General features: G+C 44.0%; 2 protein-coding genes across 4 annotated transcripts; both read left to right on the plus strand.

Annotated features, from left to right (window-relative positions):
• The first annotated feature begins 1,000 nt into the window (after positions 1 to 1,000).
• tceanc (transcription elongation factor A N-terminal and central domain containing) lies at positions 1,001 to 8,433 on the plus strand. Of its 3 annotated transcripts, XM_086117382.1 has the most exons (3): positions 1,001 to 1,246; positions 2,377 to 2,553; positions 6,601 to 8,433. In XM_086117382.1, the coding sequence occupies exon 3, from the start codon at positions 6,938 to 6,940 to the stop codon at positions 7,559 to 7,561; it is 624 nt and encodes a 207-aa protein (XP_085973508.1). In that variant the 5' UTR covers positions 1,001 to 1,246; positions 2,377 to 2,553; positions 6,601 to 6,937; the 3' UTR covers positions 7,562 to 8,433. The 3 variants fall into 3 exon arrangements, with proteins under 3 accessions (XP_085973508.1, XP_085973525.1, XP_085973516.1); XM_086117399.1 differs by lacking the exons at positions 1,001 to 1,246; positions 2,377 to 2,553 and adding an exon at positions 2,575 to 4,723; XM_086117390.1 differs by lacking the exons at positions 1,001 to 1,246; positions 2,377 to 2,553 and adding an exon at positions 4,734 to 5,896.
• Positions 8,434 to 11,797: 3,364 nt separating this feature from the next.
• On the plus strand, positions 11,798 to 12,442 carry LOC147210862 (ras-related protein Rab-9A-like). Its single transcript, XM_086113207.1, has one exon. The coding sequence runs from the start codon at positions 11,798 to 11,800 to the stop codon at positions 12,440 to 12,442; it is 645 nt and encodes a 214-aa protein (XP_085969333.1).
• The last annotated feature ends 389 nt before the right edge of the window (positions 12,443 to 12,831 follow it).

Genomic DNA, 12,831 nt, shown 5'->3' on the forward strand with positions numbered 1-12,831 from the left:
ATCCACACAGGCTTGGGCGTAACGTGCTAACCACTGGACCACCGGACCACCCGCATAGAAGTATTGGAAAATGTATTGTCAAAAAGTATTACATTGTGTGCATGCATTTTGTCCACATTTAAGATAGTATTTTTGCCATATATCTGATTCGGAAGTGCGTGGTCTTATTTGCCCCCCCAGTAGCACTGATGAAAATTTGTGGCGCCCTCCAGCATTTAAGTTGCTCATCCCTGCAGTAAGTACTACATGTACACTGTTAAAAAAATACGGCAAAGCAGGAGATCACAGATCACTTGGAGCAAAATCTCAGATAGAAACCTGACCTCCTGCATCTCCACTTTGCATGCATCCCTTGCCAAGGAGGAAGTGGGAGCATTGCCTTCCTGAGTGATTGGGGGTGTGGGTGGGGAGTGGTACTACCTCCAGACTTTACCCAGAATTCCCCGGCGCGAGCTGAAGTGGCAAAAAGACAGGAAGCGTGACCTGTGCTTGATAACAGCGGGGGCGGCTATTTCTGACTAACCGCTAGTGCGGCATAGATAAGAAGTGTCTGTTGTGTTTACTGTTGCTTGTTTAGTAGGATGGCAGTATGGGGTTTGGGTGGTTTGCACCTCTGCCTCATAATTCTGATGTTTGGGATTCAGATCTTGGCCTGTGCACGTAAAGATACCGGTTAACAAATAGCCTCTAGGTGACCATGTTATAGTGCTTTGAGCAATGGATGGATGCCAGTACTGTATTTGACCCAAAACAGTCAAAGTGTATGCAAACCTTGGACCAAGCCTACAGAAGAATGACAGCTTGAAATATTTCCACATTTTCAAATCACATTTCAGTGTGAATAAGTGACATTTGAGGTATTGTTCTTGCCAATAAATAGGTCAAATTTGACCGAAACCAAATGTAGTGACAAGAAAAAAAACAAAAAAAACAAAACACATGACATCATTCTCTCTTTCTTTTCTTTCATACAGTTGCAGTTACATAACACCAGCAGCGCGCTCGTGACCCTCCATGCTGTTTTCACCCCCGGTCACAGCTGCCATGTGTCTCACTGCGCTCACTGTCAGCATACACACAGTGAAACGTGAGGAGCTGCTCGTGTTTCGAAGTGCAGCAAATGCCCCAAAATGGGAATTCACAGCCGACGTGCGAGCTGCAAGGAGCGCGACGTGGACCTTCTGCCAGGTGCTTCCTCTTCACTTCAGGATCAGGCATCCAACCATCATCCCGTCCTGTGTCGTCGGTGAGAAAGTAGTATGGCGCATCTCCGCCAAATCCAATAGACTTCAATCTGTGCAAAAAAAGAGACTGATCTGCGTGCTGTCTTCTGATCTTCCTGCTTGAGCTTGAGTTTGATCCCATCCAGATTTTGATCCTCCACAGAGAAGGCTGAAACTGTTCTGTGAGCATCAGGTTCACTCATTGAACTATATATATATTTTAAATGCATTACAAAGTTAGTGCTCTTCACTTTGAAGTACTCACCAATACGGAGTGGCGATACCACAGGTACTTTTCAGTTGGCACAAATTCAGGTCATTGTGAAAAAAAAGACCTTTTCTTTCGCACACATGATGATTCGCCAAGGTGCCAAACTGCCGCAGTGTAGAGTCAAATACTGGTGAGGAGGATTTTTCTTTTTGCCTTCAGTATCACTGACTGGTATCGGCAGCATTCAGAAGTACCCGCTACTTTGAAATAAGGCCGCTATCAGCCCAATATTGAAACAACTGAGCAGGATATAACTGTACTTCTTCTTCGACTACAACTGGAAGGGACTCAGTAAGAAGCTGTATTATTAGTCGTTTTCCATAGCGTCTGAAACATTTGTGCCCGTGAGTACTGTTATATCAGAATCAGAATCATCTTCATTGGCCAAGTATGTAAAACAAAGAACGAATTTGTCTCAGTTTGCAGACGTGCCTACGTGTGTGTTTATTATTGATTAGCCAGACATTGCAAAGGAGAGGAGGTGATTTGCTTTTTCAGTCTGCTCCTGATGATTTGCCACATGACCAAGATGGAATTTGCAAGGACGTGCATCAACATTAGGAGCGGATGCGATCTCACATTAAATCTCCCCATCCTGCTGCGCCTTTCTTGCATTTTTATTTCTTGTCACTTAGCACTCTGACTTGCAGAGTTGGCAATGATGAGTAGCCAGTGACGTAAATGTGAGACGGTGGTGGGGAACTATGTTAAGTCGATTTGCCAGGTTTCCTTTTTTTAATGTTTAATTATCAGTACTTCTACATTTAGTAGTCTTTTTTACTGTACCTGTACTTCTAATTACGGTAAGTACAGGGTGTGAATAGTTATGCCACCTCTAGTTATGCCACCTCATAGTCTTAAACACGTCGTCTCACATTGCAGGTTCAAGGAATTTGAACTCTGGGACGTCTGGAATTCAAACTTAATCATACGGCGGAAATGACCAGAGTGGAAGCGGCTGAAGACACAGAAGGAGATTTGAAACAGGTCACACAACCAAGCTGCATGTTCAGTGGGGGCAGCCCAACACACGAAACCACCTTCATTGCTTATAGAAAGGTAAATGCTTAACTGTGTGTGCTCACTGCAGTTTACAACTTCGTATGAGGGCATACATTAAACAACTGCGCCGTGTTTGGCTTGAAGTCAATGGCGTCCTCAAATCAGAAAACTCTCTGGCGTGCTTTGATGTGGAGTGCATTGACCACTTCATGAAACAGCGAATACACCGATAAATTTAGGAACTGCAGGCATAACATCTGACCTTTTTTCCATTATCTGTCTTTTACTCTTTGCTTAATTGTACAAAACAGAGAAAAATCATTTAAAATATGTTGATTTTTTTTTACACGCCAATTTGACGAGCACTTATATGTTTTCATATGCAGTTTTGTGGCAAAACACAAACTGGGTGGAGGGGGGGCAGAATTATTGAGAGAACATTAGATCTGGTTATGTCAATAACTATTTGTATAGGAAGAAATTCAACAACTAAACAACGCTCCATCGCTCCGCCACATCTTCGCATCTTGCACCACCAGCCAACATCTGGACTGCTCCAACTCAATTTTCAACAGCCACTGGTGCTTGTGGCATGTGTGCGTGTTAAGTTGCTTCCCGGCTGTGGGGCTGTGGCGTGACCATGACAATGTCGAGCTGATCACACCCTCAAAGTGGGAACCAACGAAACACGACAGGGGCGTCAGTCAAAACAGATCAACCTTCAGGGCCGAAATACAGGAAAAAGAGTTCCTTCCGTCATGTGGGATCACACTCAAGGTCATGGTGTCTGTGCCTCGGTGATGAGTGGGCGAGCGGCGACACACACGCACGCGCACACAGACACACACACAAACACGAATGTCAAATGACATTAGGCTCAGCTTCAACGTGAACCTCCATTTTGCACTCACTGAAAAGACAATGCTTTCCTCTGTTGAACAGCATCATCAGTCATTATGGCTACCTTTTAGTCACGTGCACTCCTAATGTGTATAAGGTTGCATGTGTGTGTGTGTGTGTGTCTTCATGTTGTCTAAATGTTTTCACATCATGAGAGGTTCAAAGATGGCGCCTTTGAGTGGACAGCCTGTTAAAACAGCTCCGCCAGCTTTCTCATCCATTTGCACTCTCTAGCCTTTTTATGTGATTTAATGTTCATTACGTCAACCCGCTATGGACTGCTTACAACGTTTTTAGCTGTGACATTGTTTGGCGCACACTACAGCATGTTTACAATAGCCACATTTTTATTGAGCAAAGTACTGTATATCGAAACTGTTGGGACTTTTCTCCCCTTTCGCAAAATGTGGAGCCAAATGGGTCCTGGAGGAGGTATGGAGAGGAATGAGAGTCTGCGCGAAAGTGTACTAATATGAAGCGAGAGAGGCAACCCAATGGAACAAGAGAATCAACCCAATCTTTTAATAATAATTTGTTTTTTTGTGAAAAAATCAAAACAAAACAAAAAAAGAGTTCTTGCACTTAATGTTGGTTTCTTGTTCAGCAGTTTGTGCCATCCTTGAATGGTAATTTTTATGAAAGAGAGCCCTTTACACTGGAAGAAAAAATACAGTATGTGGTAATTTTGGTTTTTGCCTCAAACCCATTGCTGTTGGGTTTAAACATGCTCTGAAAAATGTATTATCAAAATTGAAATCCATTATGAAGAGGGCGTATTTTGCACGTATGCACGTATTTTGACCATATTAAAAAAAAAAACATTTTGGTCATACAGTCAGTTAGGGAGTGTGTGTGGTCCAATGTCGCCCCCAGTAGCACTGATGAAAAATTGCGGCCCCCTCCAACATTTAAGTTGCCCATCTCTGGTCCGAGCTCAGCAGCACCAGCAATGATCTGCGAACATGTATGATGTATTTAGAAACAAATACATTTGAGAGTCTGTACTTGCTTACTTCTACGTAAGGGAGAGAGTTGAGTCAGGACTTCTACTTTTATGAGAGTCTTTTTTGTTATTTTTTCTCTCTCTCTCTGTGTGACGAGTCTGCTGAAGGGGTGGGTACGACAAAAACAGGAAATGCTACAGCAGGACTCCAAAAGCAGTCACAACAGTACAGAGAGCGCCACCTCTTGGAGCCAGACCATTATGACAGGCCGCAAGCTGGTAAAATTCCATTCCCACACAGCAGGAACGCTCAAGGGCCTGCAGTGAAATCATTTGATAAGATCCGAGCAGAATTCCAGTCACCAATAGGGAGGCCGTGTGGAGGTGAGTCTTTGTGCTGCTTTATGGATGAATTTATGGATTTTTCGTCTTGACCTGTGTCCTCACGAAAGGCTGATGGTGGCTCCGCCTTTCATAAGTGACCCTTCACAAACTGCCTTCTTCACATCAACCAGGAGACAGACCTACGAATATTCCTGTATCTATTAGAGTGCTTGCATTAGGGGAGAACAGTTCACTATTACTGCAGCAAAAAGCTTCAGTGTGGGTTTTTAAAAGCTGCAGCTTGGAGCATATTTAATGAAGAGACATGCCGCCAGTTTCCCCTCAGGGGCTTTTTCTGCATAAATCCAAAGACCTTCCTCCTAATATAAAATGTGGACGGTGATGTCATACTTCAGGTTACATAATAGCTCCTCTGATCTTCATTGTATGCGTTACAAAAACATCTGGAGAGAGCATTTCACTCTGGAGCTGATTTAACTAAAAACCTTGATTCACTTATATTGAACATATGGGGTGCATTTTCTGGTGCAATAACGTCACAAATGTTACATACTTACAATCACTATTATGCATGTTACGAACTGGACTAAACACTGTTCACATTATTTTATCATCCATATATATATATATATATACCTCTCAATTTGCAACCACTGCTCAATTGTGACAGCAGAATTTGACATTAAAATTATTTGCATTTCATTATTTTAATGGTAATAGTTTCCCTTTATTAAACACTTGATTAATCCCTGGAGGGCCCACACAATCACCTCTTCCTGGTTTCTGCTGTGAAAATTAACTATGTCTGAGAGACTCGTATACTTTGTAGTTGCAAGACAAGCATGCAGTCTTGTACCCGAAAGCAAACTTTGAGGAAAAGTATCTTAAAATAGATTTGGTCACATCGATTTGACAATTTTATTTGTATTATATTATTTATCCCGACCCCGCCCCGGAAGAAAATGGATGGATTATTTGAAATGTGTATGGCGTGATTCATCCTTTACACGCCAGTAGATGACGGAAAGTGCCCTTAAAGGCTCTTGGCCAATCAAAGCTTAGAGAGGAAGAAGAATCTGAGCTCGTCGATTTCCTTTCACGGAGGGTCGACAGCACCACCTTGCGGCCAATTTATGCAGCGCTCATTTGTATTCAACATGGCTGCGGACATAACACGTTTTGTTGTTCTGCTATATGCGCGAAGGAGTTCAGGTAGTCGCACACACAAACACGTCTAAATGCACATATGCACACAAAATCCTTATTTTTAAAGCACTGACCCACAGTTAAATTTTATTTGCCAGCATTTGTCCTTTGAATTTGTTTTAATATAATCCCAACAGTCTATTCTCTTAATCTTACTTCCATAATGTTTCTCTTGGATGGAATCTATTCAATTTCAGACTTAATGTGTGACCATGTCAGTTTAATTTGCCCATGGCCTTCAAAATCAGTAGTGCTTGCCCATTTAACAACTACAATGGAAGCTGAATCAAATGAGACAAATAAAGGATATCTTAAAGTCAGACGTTGCGGCTCAACACGCTGCCGGCAACAACTACAAAACAAAGGCATACTTCGGCTTTGATGTCCATATATTATTTGTTTAAGAGCAGTGATGCACCCGGACTGGCCCAGAAATTTACCAGCCCTTTTGGAAAATCAGGACATTGTCCCGAAATTCCTGATGAACGCCACACCCTGGTGCAAACTGCAATAACTAGAGGACCCCCCCCCCCCCCCCCGCAGAATATACACCTTTCAGTTCAGGATTTTCAGTGTGTACAAATCAAGTGCTAATGTTCAAATGTATGCAGTTGTGCAAATATGCCCAAGTCCAGGATTCAGCACACTGAGAAATTGCTCACAGACCCGAATTTATAATGACATACTGACCTTCTCTGTGATCTTAACAGGTGCGACGTCACCGCAGGGGAGCACCTTGAGAACTCGGACATCACCAAAGTTCTATACAGGCTCCTTGAAAGCAACTCTGATGGAGGTGTAAAGCGGGCAGGATGGTAGAGGCTTCACATGAATAGAATTCCCCAGGGTTGGAAAAGTACCGGTCTCGACTCAATCTCTGTACTTACCAGAAGTACAGATTTATGTCTAAGAAAAAGACTCGAGAAGAAAAACTAAAACTTTTATCAGTCATGTGAAGTGCAGATACCTGAAATGTCTACTGCAGTACATTAACAAAGTATTACTATAATATTAACAAAGTATTACTTTGTTACTTCCCGCCACTGAATGGCAGGAAACTTGAGTCGTGCTCCTGCAGAGCAAGAGGCCTCTTACTCTTCATTGGCTGGGGAGGATCCCTCGGATGACGCCACCGCCTCTCTGAGATCCAAATGTGTTCAGCTCCTCGTCTCTTCCCTCCGCCCTGAACCGCACGACGTGGACAAGGCCACGGTGCTGGCCACACAGGTTGAGCAGCGCATCCGCCGCATCCACAAATGCAATCAAGTCAAATACAAAGCCTGTGTGAGAAGTAAAGTAGCCAACTTGAAGAATCCTAAAAACGGACATCTGCACCTGGGCCTGATGAGCGGGTCCCTGACGCCGGAGGCCTTCGCCCGCATGTCAGTGGAAGAGATGGCCTGCGCCGAGCTCCAGCAACTGAGGGCAGAATACTCTTCTCGTGGAGTCAGCGAGCGGCAGCTTCCTCTCAGGGTCGAGGGGACTGAGACGCGGCGACTCCGCTGCGAGTGCTGCGGCAATTCAGACTGCAGGGTGACGCAGGTGAACCGCGGGGCCCTCTTCCTGCCAGCGTGGGTGCGGCGTGGAAGCCCTGACGACCAGGCGATGACCTTTGTGACATGCAGCAGCTGTGGGCAGCAGTGGTACCACAGCGGATGGGTATGCCTGTGATTATTGTTGTTGATCCAGCTTCTTTTACAGATAAACTGTTGTCTGGCCAATCTCATTTTAGTCATGTCCACATGGAATATCAAATCTCAACGTGATGGTTATTCTTTGAACGTAGCACAAATCTTGAGGAACTTTGTGGACAGTGCACCGCCGTCTTTTCATTTTAAAAATAAAATGTGGCACTTGAGCACAAAACTTCAACACCCCTTAATTCGCATTTTCAATTACCCAATCGTGTGCCGGGGGAAGTCAACATCCCCAAAGATTTCCAGCAGCTCCTATATTTTGTTGTTCTACTTCTTCCTTTCATAACTTTGCTGCTGTGAAATGGGAATTTCTCCATTGCGAGACTAATAAAGGGTTTCTTATCTTAAAACCCGCACAAAGCCCCACACGACACAGCATGAGTCAAACCTGGAACTCAGAACTGTGAGGCTGATGTCCTAACCACTAGTGCGCCATGCCGCCTGATGTGCACAAATATTTAAAGATGTTTTGAAAAAAATAAAACGCTGGCCGCATCACCATAGCATCTCGTGTGACCAGGCATATGACCCTCCGAGGAAATTGCCTAGCACGTGAATCTTTCAAAGTGAAACAGCCTGAGGTCCTGCCAATGTGACATGCTCATGGATTCTGTTGTCCTTGTGAGGTTCTTTTTCTTTTTTTTTAACTTTGTGGACTTTGAAATCCATCCATCCATTATTATCAGAGCAGCTTATCCGCACGAGGGTCGCGGGTCAGGGCGGGTCTAGACAGGCATGTATAAGCGGGCAGCCACAAATGTAGAGGGGGCATTGTGCTCCAGCACCTTTTATCATGGTTTTGTTTGTTGTTGTTGACTGAACAAATAAAGATTTTGAAGAAAACGATTAACTCTTGTTATGTTTTTAGCAATAAAGTACTGTATGTCACTACACACAACACGATGAGCAAGTTTAACAAAGTCCATTTGCAGTTTCCTGCTGTTAAAAACCTGAAACTGGCTAATACTTGTTGGAGGATGATCAAGCAGGGGGAAGGGTGATGTTGCCGACACGGCGGGATCCCTTGACCGTTCTCCACTTCCCCAGGTCCTCCGCGTGTTCGTTTGATTCGGGCTGAGTTGATGTGCAAAAGTCAGAGGCTGGAAATGGAGAAGTTCTTGCAAGATGTTTTACTGAACGTTCAGGGCACAACACGAATCGATTCGGGCTCCTGTGAGTCTCAGATTTCATCAGGAAGCCCCGAGCAACTACAGTCACACGTACATATAGGCATAGTATGTTAATTATATTAATTAGGGGCGGGCAGTCCTTCCCCTCATGTAAAAATCAGAAACAAAGAAAGGTCAATGCAGTTCGAGCTAGGCATTTTGACTAAGTACAGACCATATCTGCTGGTCCACAAATCTTGAGATTAGGGTTCCTCTTCGAAGGCACTTGACAGCCTTCAGGGACTTTTACGAGGTGGAGGAGGCAAGAAAACCCTCGGGGGCTGTTAATTAACCAAGTGAAAATAGAATCTAAACTTCACACTACATTCTTTGTTTCAAGTACTTCAGCAGATGTTCAGGACAGAGACTAGTGTCAAAGTCGACCTGTCTATGATACAAAGTTTTAAGCTAAACATATAACATATATAGGTGATATCTTCATACTGAACGGTGATTGGAAGTTGGGTCTCCACTCGCTGCAGACAGCTATCCCTCACAGCAAGCCAGCAGAAGGCTGATACTCTGAGCAGAGTGAAAAGGGGGCATGGGGCGGTGTTGAGAAACATGACACAAGAAACAATTTGATAAATGTTATATTTGAGGGGGCGAGCAAGACATGAAGACAGTAAGATGTGGATCGCAGGAGAGAGGCATGAGTGAATAAATATTGACGAAAGATAAAATATTTTGGGGGACTTAGTTTGGGGGTGGGCACAACATTTATTCGAGGGGGCCAGGCCCCCTCTCACCGCCAGCCCTGGTCGTGGGTGTCCTGGTGTGCTGAAGCCTTTATCAAAAATTAATCGAGGGGCCTAGCCCTGCCTTAGTTTGAATATGACCTGGATACATTTGTTTACAAACGACTACTATTATAGTACACATTTTTGTACTAAAGCAGAAACGCATTTAACCAAGAAAGAAGTCATTAAAATCAGAAATGCATGAATGATTCTATTTCTCGCCGTATCCACGGTTAGCAAATCTAATGATACTTCACAGCCAATGCGCATGTGAGATGCATACAAAGGGGCTATTTTCCCCCCACTGTGTAAAACAATAAAGTGTGGAAACTTGCACATGACGAGTGGAGGCGTGACCCAGATGCGGGGCGCATTTGAGCGACCTCGGAGTCGAGACAGGAACCCAACGCCATGCTGCCGACCTCCCGCACAAGTTCCCCGGTCGGCTGAATGGAGCAAGTCAACGTAGAAGGTAGGGTTCCATTATCGGACATGTCCCACTTCCGACGTTGAGGTGGAACCGCAGCATGAAGACATTTTCTCTCAAAATAGGAATTTAAACCCATTTGCTGATGTATTTGCATGCGACCAAATTGAAAGAAAAAGTCAAATAAAATTTGAAAAATATAATGCGTAGTGATGGGAAGTAACGAAGTACAGTCACTGCTACTACAGTTTAAGGTAGTACAAATACTCCATACTTCACTTCAAGTTGTCAGGTCGGTTACCTGTCTTACCTGTCACGACTTAGTAGGCCTACTTAAGCAGAATCGTCTGTTCAATAAGTCTGGTTTCATGTAAATAAACAAATCTTTGGAATTTTAACCATATGCCTAAGCAACGGGAACGTGTTTAAATTTGATCAGCCAAAAAAAAAAAAAAAGCCAAAACGTGGCAAAAAATGCTAACGTTATTTTTTTTCTTCACAGTTATCATCACTATGTAAATTAATAAAAGACTGGAAATATTTGTGTACAGAAGTGTTTGTTTTTAGCTTAGCAAAAGAAAAAAAAAAGTCACGGGTATGCCAGCATTTTGCCCCAAGGACACATGTGACAGCAGCAGTCTGGTTTTCAAAGGTCTGCCGCTCGAGGCTGCTAACTTTCAGCAATAGGATGGCATCTCAAATACATCCATCCACTCACTATCTGAGCTACGAATCCTCACGAGGGTAGCGGTCATGCTGGAACCCAACCCAGCTGTCTTCGGGCTCTAGGCAGGGTACATCCTAAAGGACACTTTGATTCTCTCCTCAAACTGCTTCAAACAACAAAGCGTGTGACGGAAAAGTGGTTAGGACTGAACGACTGTCTGTGTTTTATGTTATGTGTTGTGTTTATTTATTTTACTTTATGTTAACTGTTTTGTTAAGCGCTTTGTTACAGCTGCCGCTGTTGTGAAAGCGCTATATTAATCAGCATGTATTGTATTGTATTGTATTGTAAACTGGTTGCAAGCCAGTCGCAGGTCACATATAGACAAACACCCTTACCTCACACTTACAGTCACACCTACGGACAATTTAGAGTGTTCCATTAGCCTGCCATAAATATTTTTGTAATGAAGGGAGGAAACCGGAGTACTCGGAGAAAACCCACGCATTAGCTTTAGCGTTGTTTAAAAACAACATGTGTCTTGTATTTAAACGTGTGTGCGTGAGATTATTTTTATTGCGCGTTTAGTTTTACAGTAAACTCCATCTGTGGTTTAAAGCACGCTCAGAGACAGCAGAATAACATAACGTCAAAACACTTTCACAATGCATGCGCACATTCCACTGTTCAGCACATTAATCGTTTTTCTTCTATATTATTTGTAAGATTGAGAGAAGCCAAAATCAAAATTGCGATTACATTTTGATGAATTGCCCAGCTCAACTATACCGCCCATTTTTATCCACTGTTGCTGGGCGTCAGCAGGATTTGGATCCTGAGGCTCCTGTCCACAGTCAGTGTTGTGATCACATTTTCTAAGAATGTAATGTTAAATAAATTAACTTCAACCTCAGCACAAATCGTTCAAAATGAATCTTCTACCTAAACATCTGGGTCAACTCAGTCGGCAAACATCAACCAAATTGCATCAAAAATGGCAACCAGCTTCAACTCTTCAGCTCACCCAAATCTAATCTCGATTCTTGGGTGAATATAACCCACCTTTCTCCCAATGTACCGTACATTGGGAGCGAGTGGGGTAGGAAACCAACAGTCCTTTTTTTTTTTTTTTTTTTTTGATGTGACTGTTTCGATCGGCATTGGCAACATTTGTTAATGTGATCTTTTGCTTCAACAGTGGCCATAAATGCCTGCTGACCACCTGAAGACTGGCCACACTCAAGCTATGGACCCCAAGTCACCTCTGTTCAAGGTCATTTTATTGGGCGACGGCGGTGTGGGGAAGTCCTCCCTCATGAACCGCTTTGTTACCAACAAATTTGATTCCCACCTCTTCCACACGATCGGGGTGGAGTTTCTCAACAAGAAACTAGAGGTGGACGGCCAAAGTATCAGCCTGCAGATCTGGGACACGGCAGGCCAGGAGCGCTTCCGGAGCCTGCGCACACCCTTCTACCGCGGCTCCGACTGCTGCCTGCTCACTTTCAGCGTGGATGACGCGCAAAGCTTCCACAACCTTGGCAACTGGAAGAAAGAGTTCGTCTACTACGCTGACCTCAAGGAGCCCAACATGTTCCCCTTTGTTGTGCTGGGCAACAAACTGGATGTGGACAAGCGGCAGGTGTCGAGGGAGGATGCGCAGCAGTGGTGCCGTGACAATGGAGGACTGGCCTACTTTGAGACCAGCGCCAAGGATGCTACTAATGTGGCATCTGCCTTTGAAGAGGCAATTCGTCGAATCCTCAAGCTGGACAACCGCGCTGACCACCTCATCCACACCAACACGGTGGACCTGAGTACTAAGAGAGGCTCTGATTCCAGCTGCTGCTGAAGTGGTCTCGCCTTTGGGTATCCTATCCCTTCCTCTTCCCTCCTCCCTATCCATAATAGCTGTAGCAAGTTATGAACTATCGAGGTTGGTACCGTCAGAGCCGGTCCATTCCTCCATAGGGCCCTTAATAAAATTTGATTTTGAGAAAGGACGCACCAATACTGTACGTCTGTACTCATAGTATTAAAAACGCTCATGAATCGTCATGCAGCGACAGCAGCGGCCTGTCTTTTGCAACCAACTACAATTGAAACCTTAAGTGAATGGACAGAGAAAAGTCTCCAACTCTGCTTTGATGTTGAGCTGGGACATTTAAAACACACACACACACACACACACACACACACACACAATATGTCCAGCAGATAGCAGCATTGGGTCTCTTGGAT

The sequence above is a fragment of the Hippocampus guttulatus genome, chromosome 1 (genome assembly GCF_054856545.1).
Source record: "Hippocampus guttulatus isolate MCC_2025c chromosome 1, RoL_Hgut_1.0, whole genome shotgun sequence".
In the NCBI taxonomy this organism is placed as follows: domain Eukaryota; kingdom Metazoa; phylum Chordata; class Actinopteri; order Syngnathiformes; family Syngnathidae; genus Hippocampus; species Hippocampus guttulatus.

Coding starts and splice junctions, on each gene's coding strand:
- tceanc (XM_086117382.1), top strand. CDS start 6,938: ATGGCAGGAAACTTGAGTCGTGCTCCTGCAGAGCAAGAGGCCTCTTAC.
- LOC147210862 (XM_086113207.1), top strand. CDS start 11,798: ATGCCTGCTGACCACCTGAAGACTGGCCACACTCAAGCTATGGACCCC.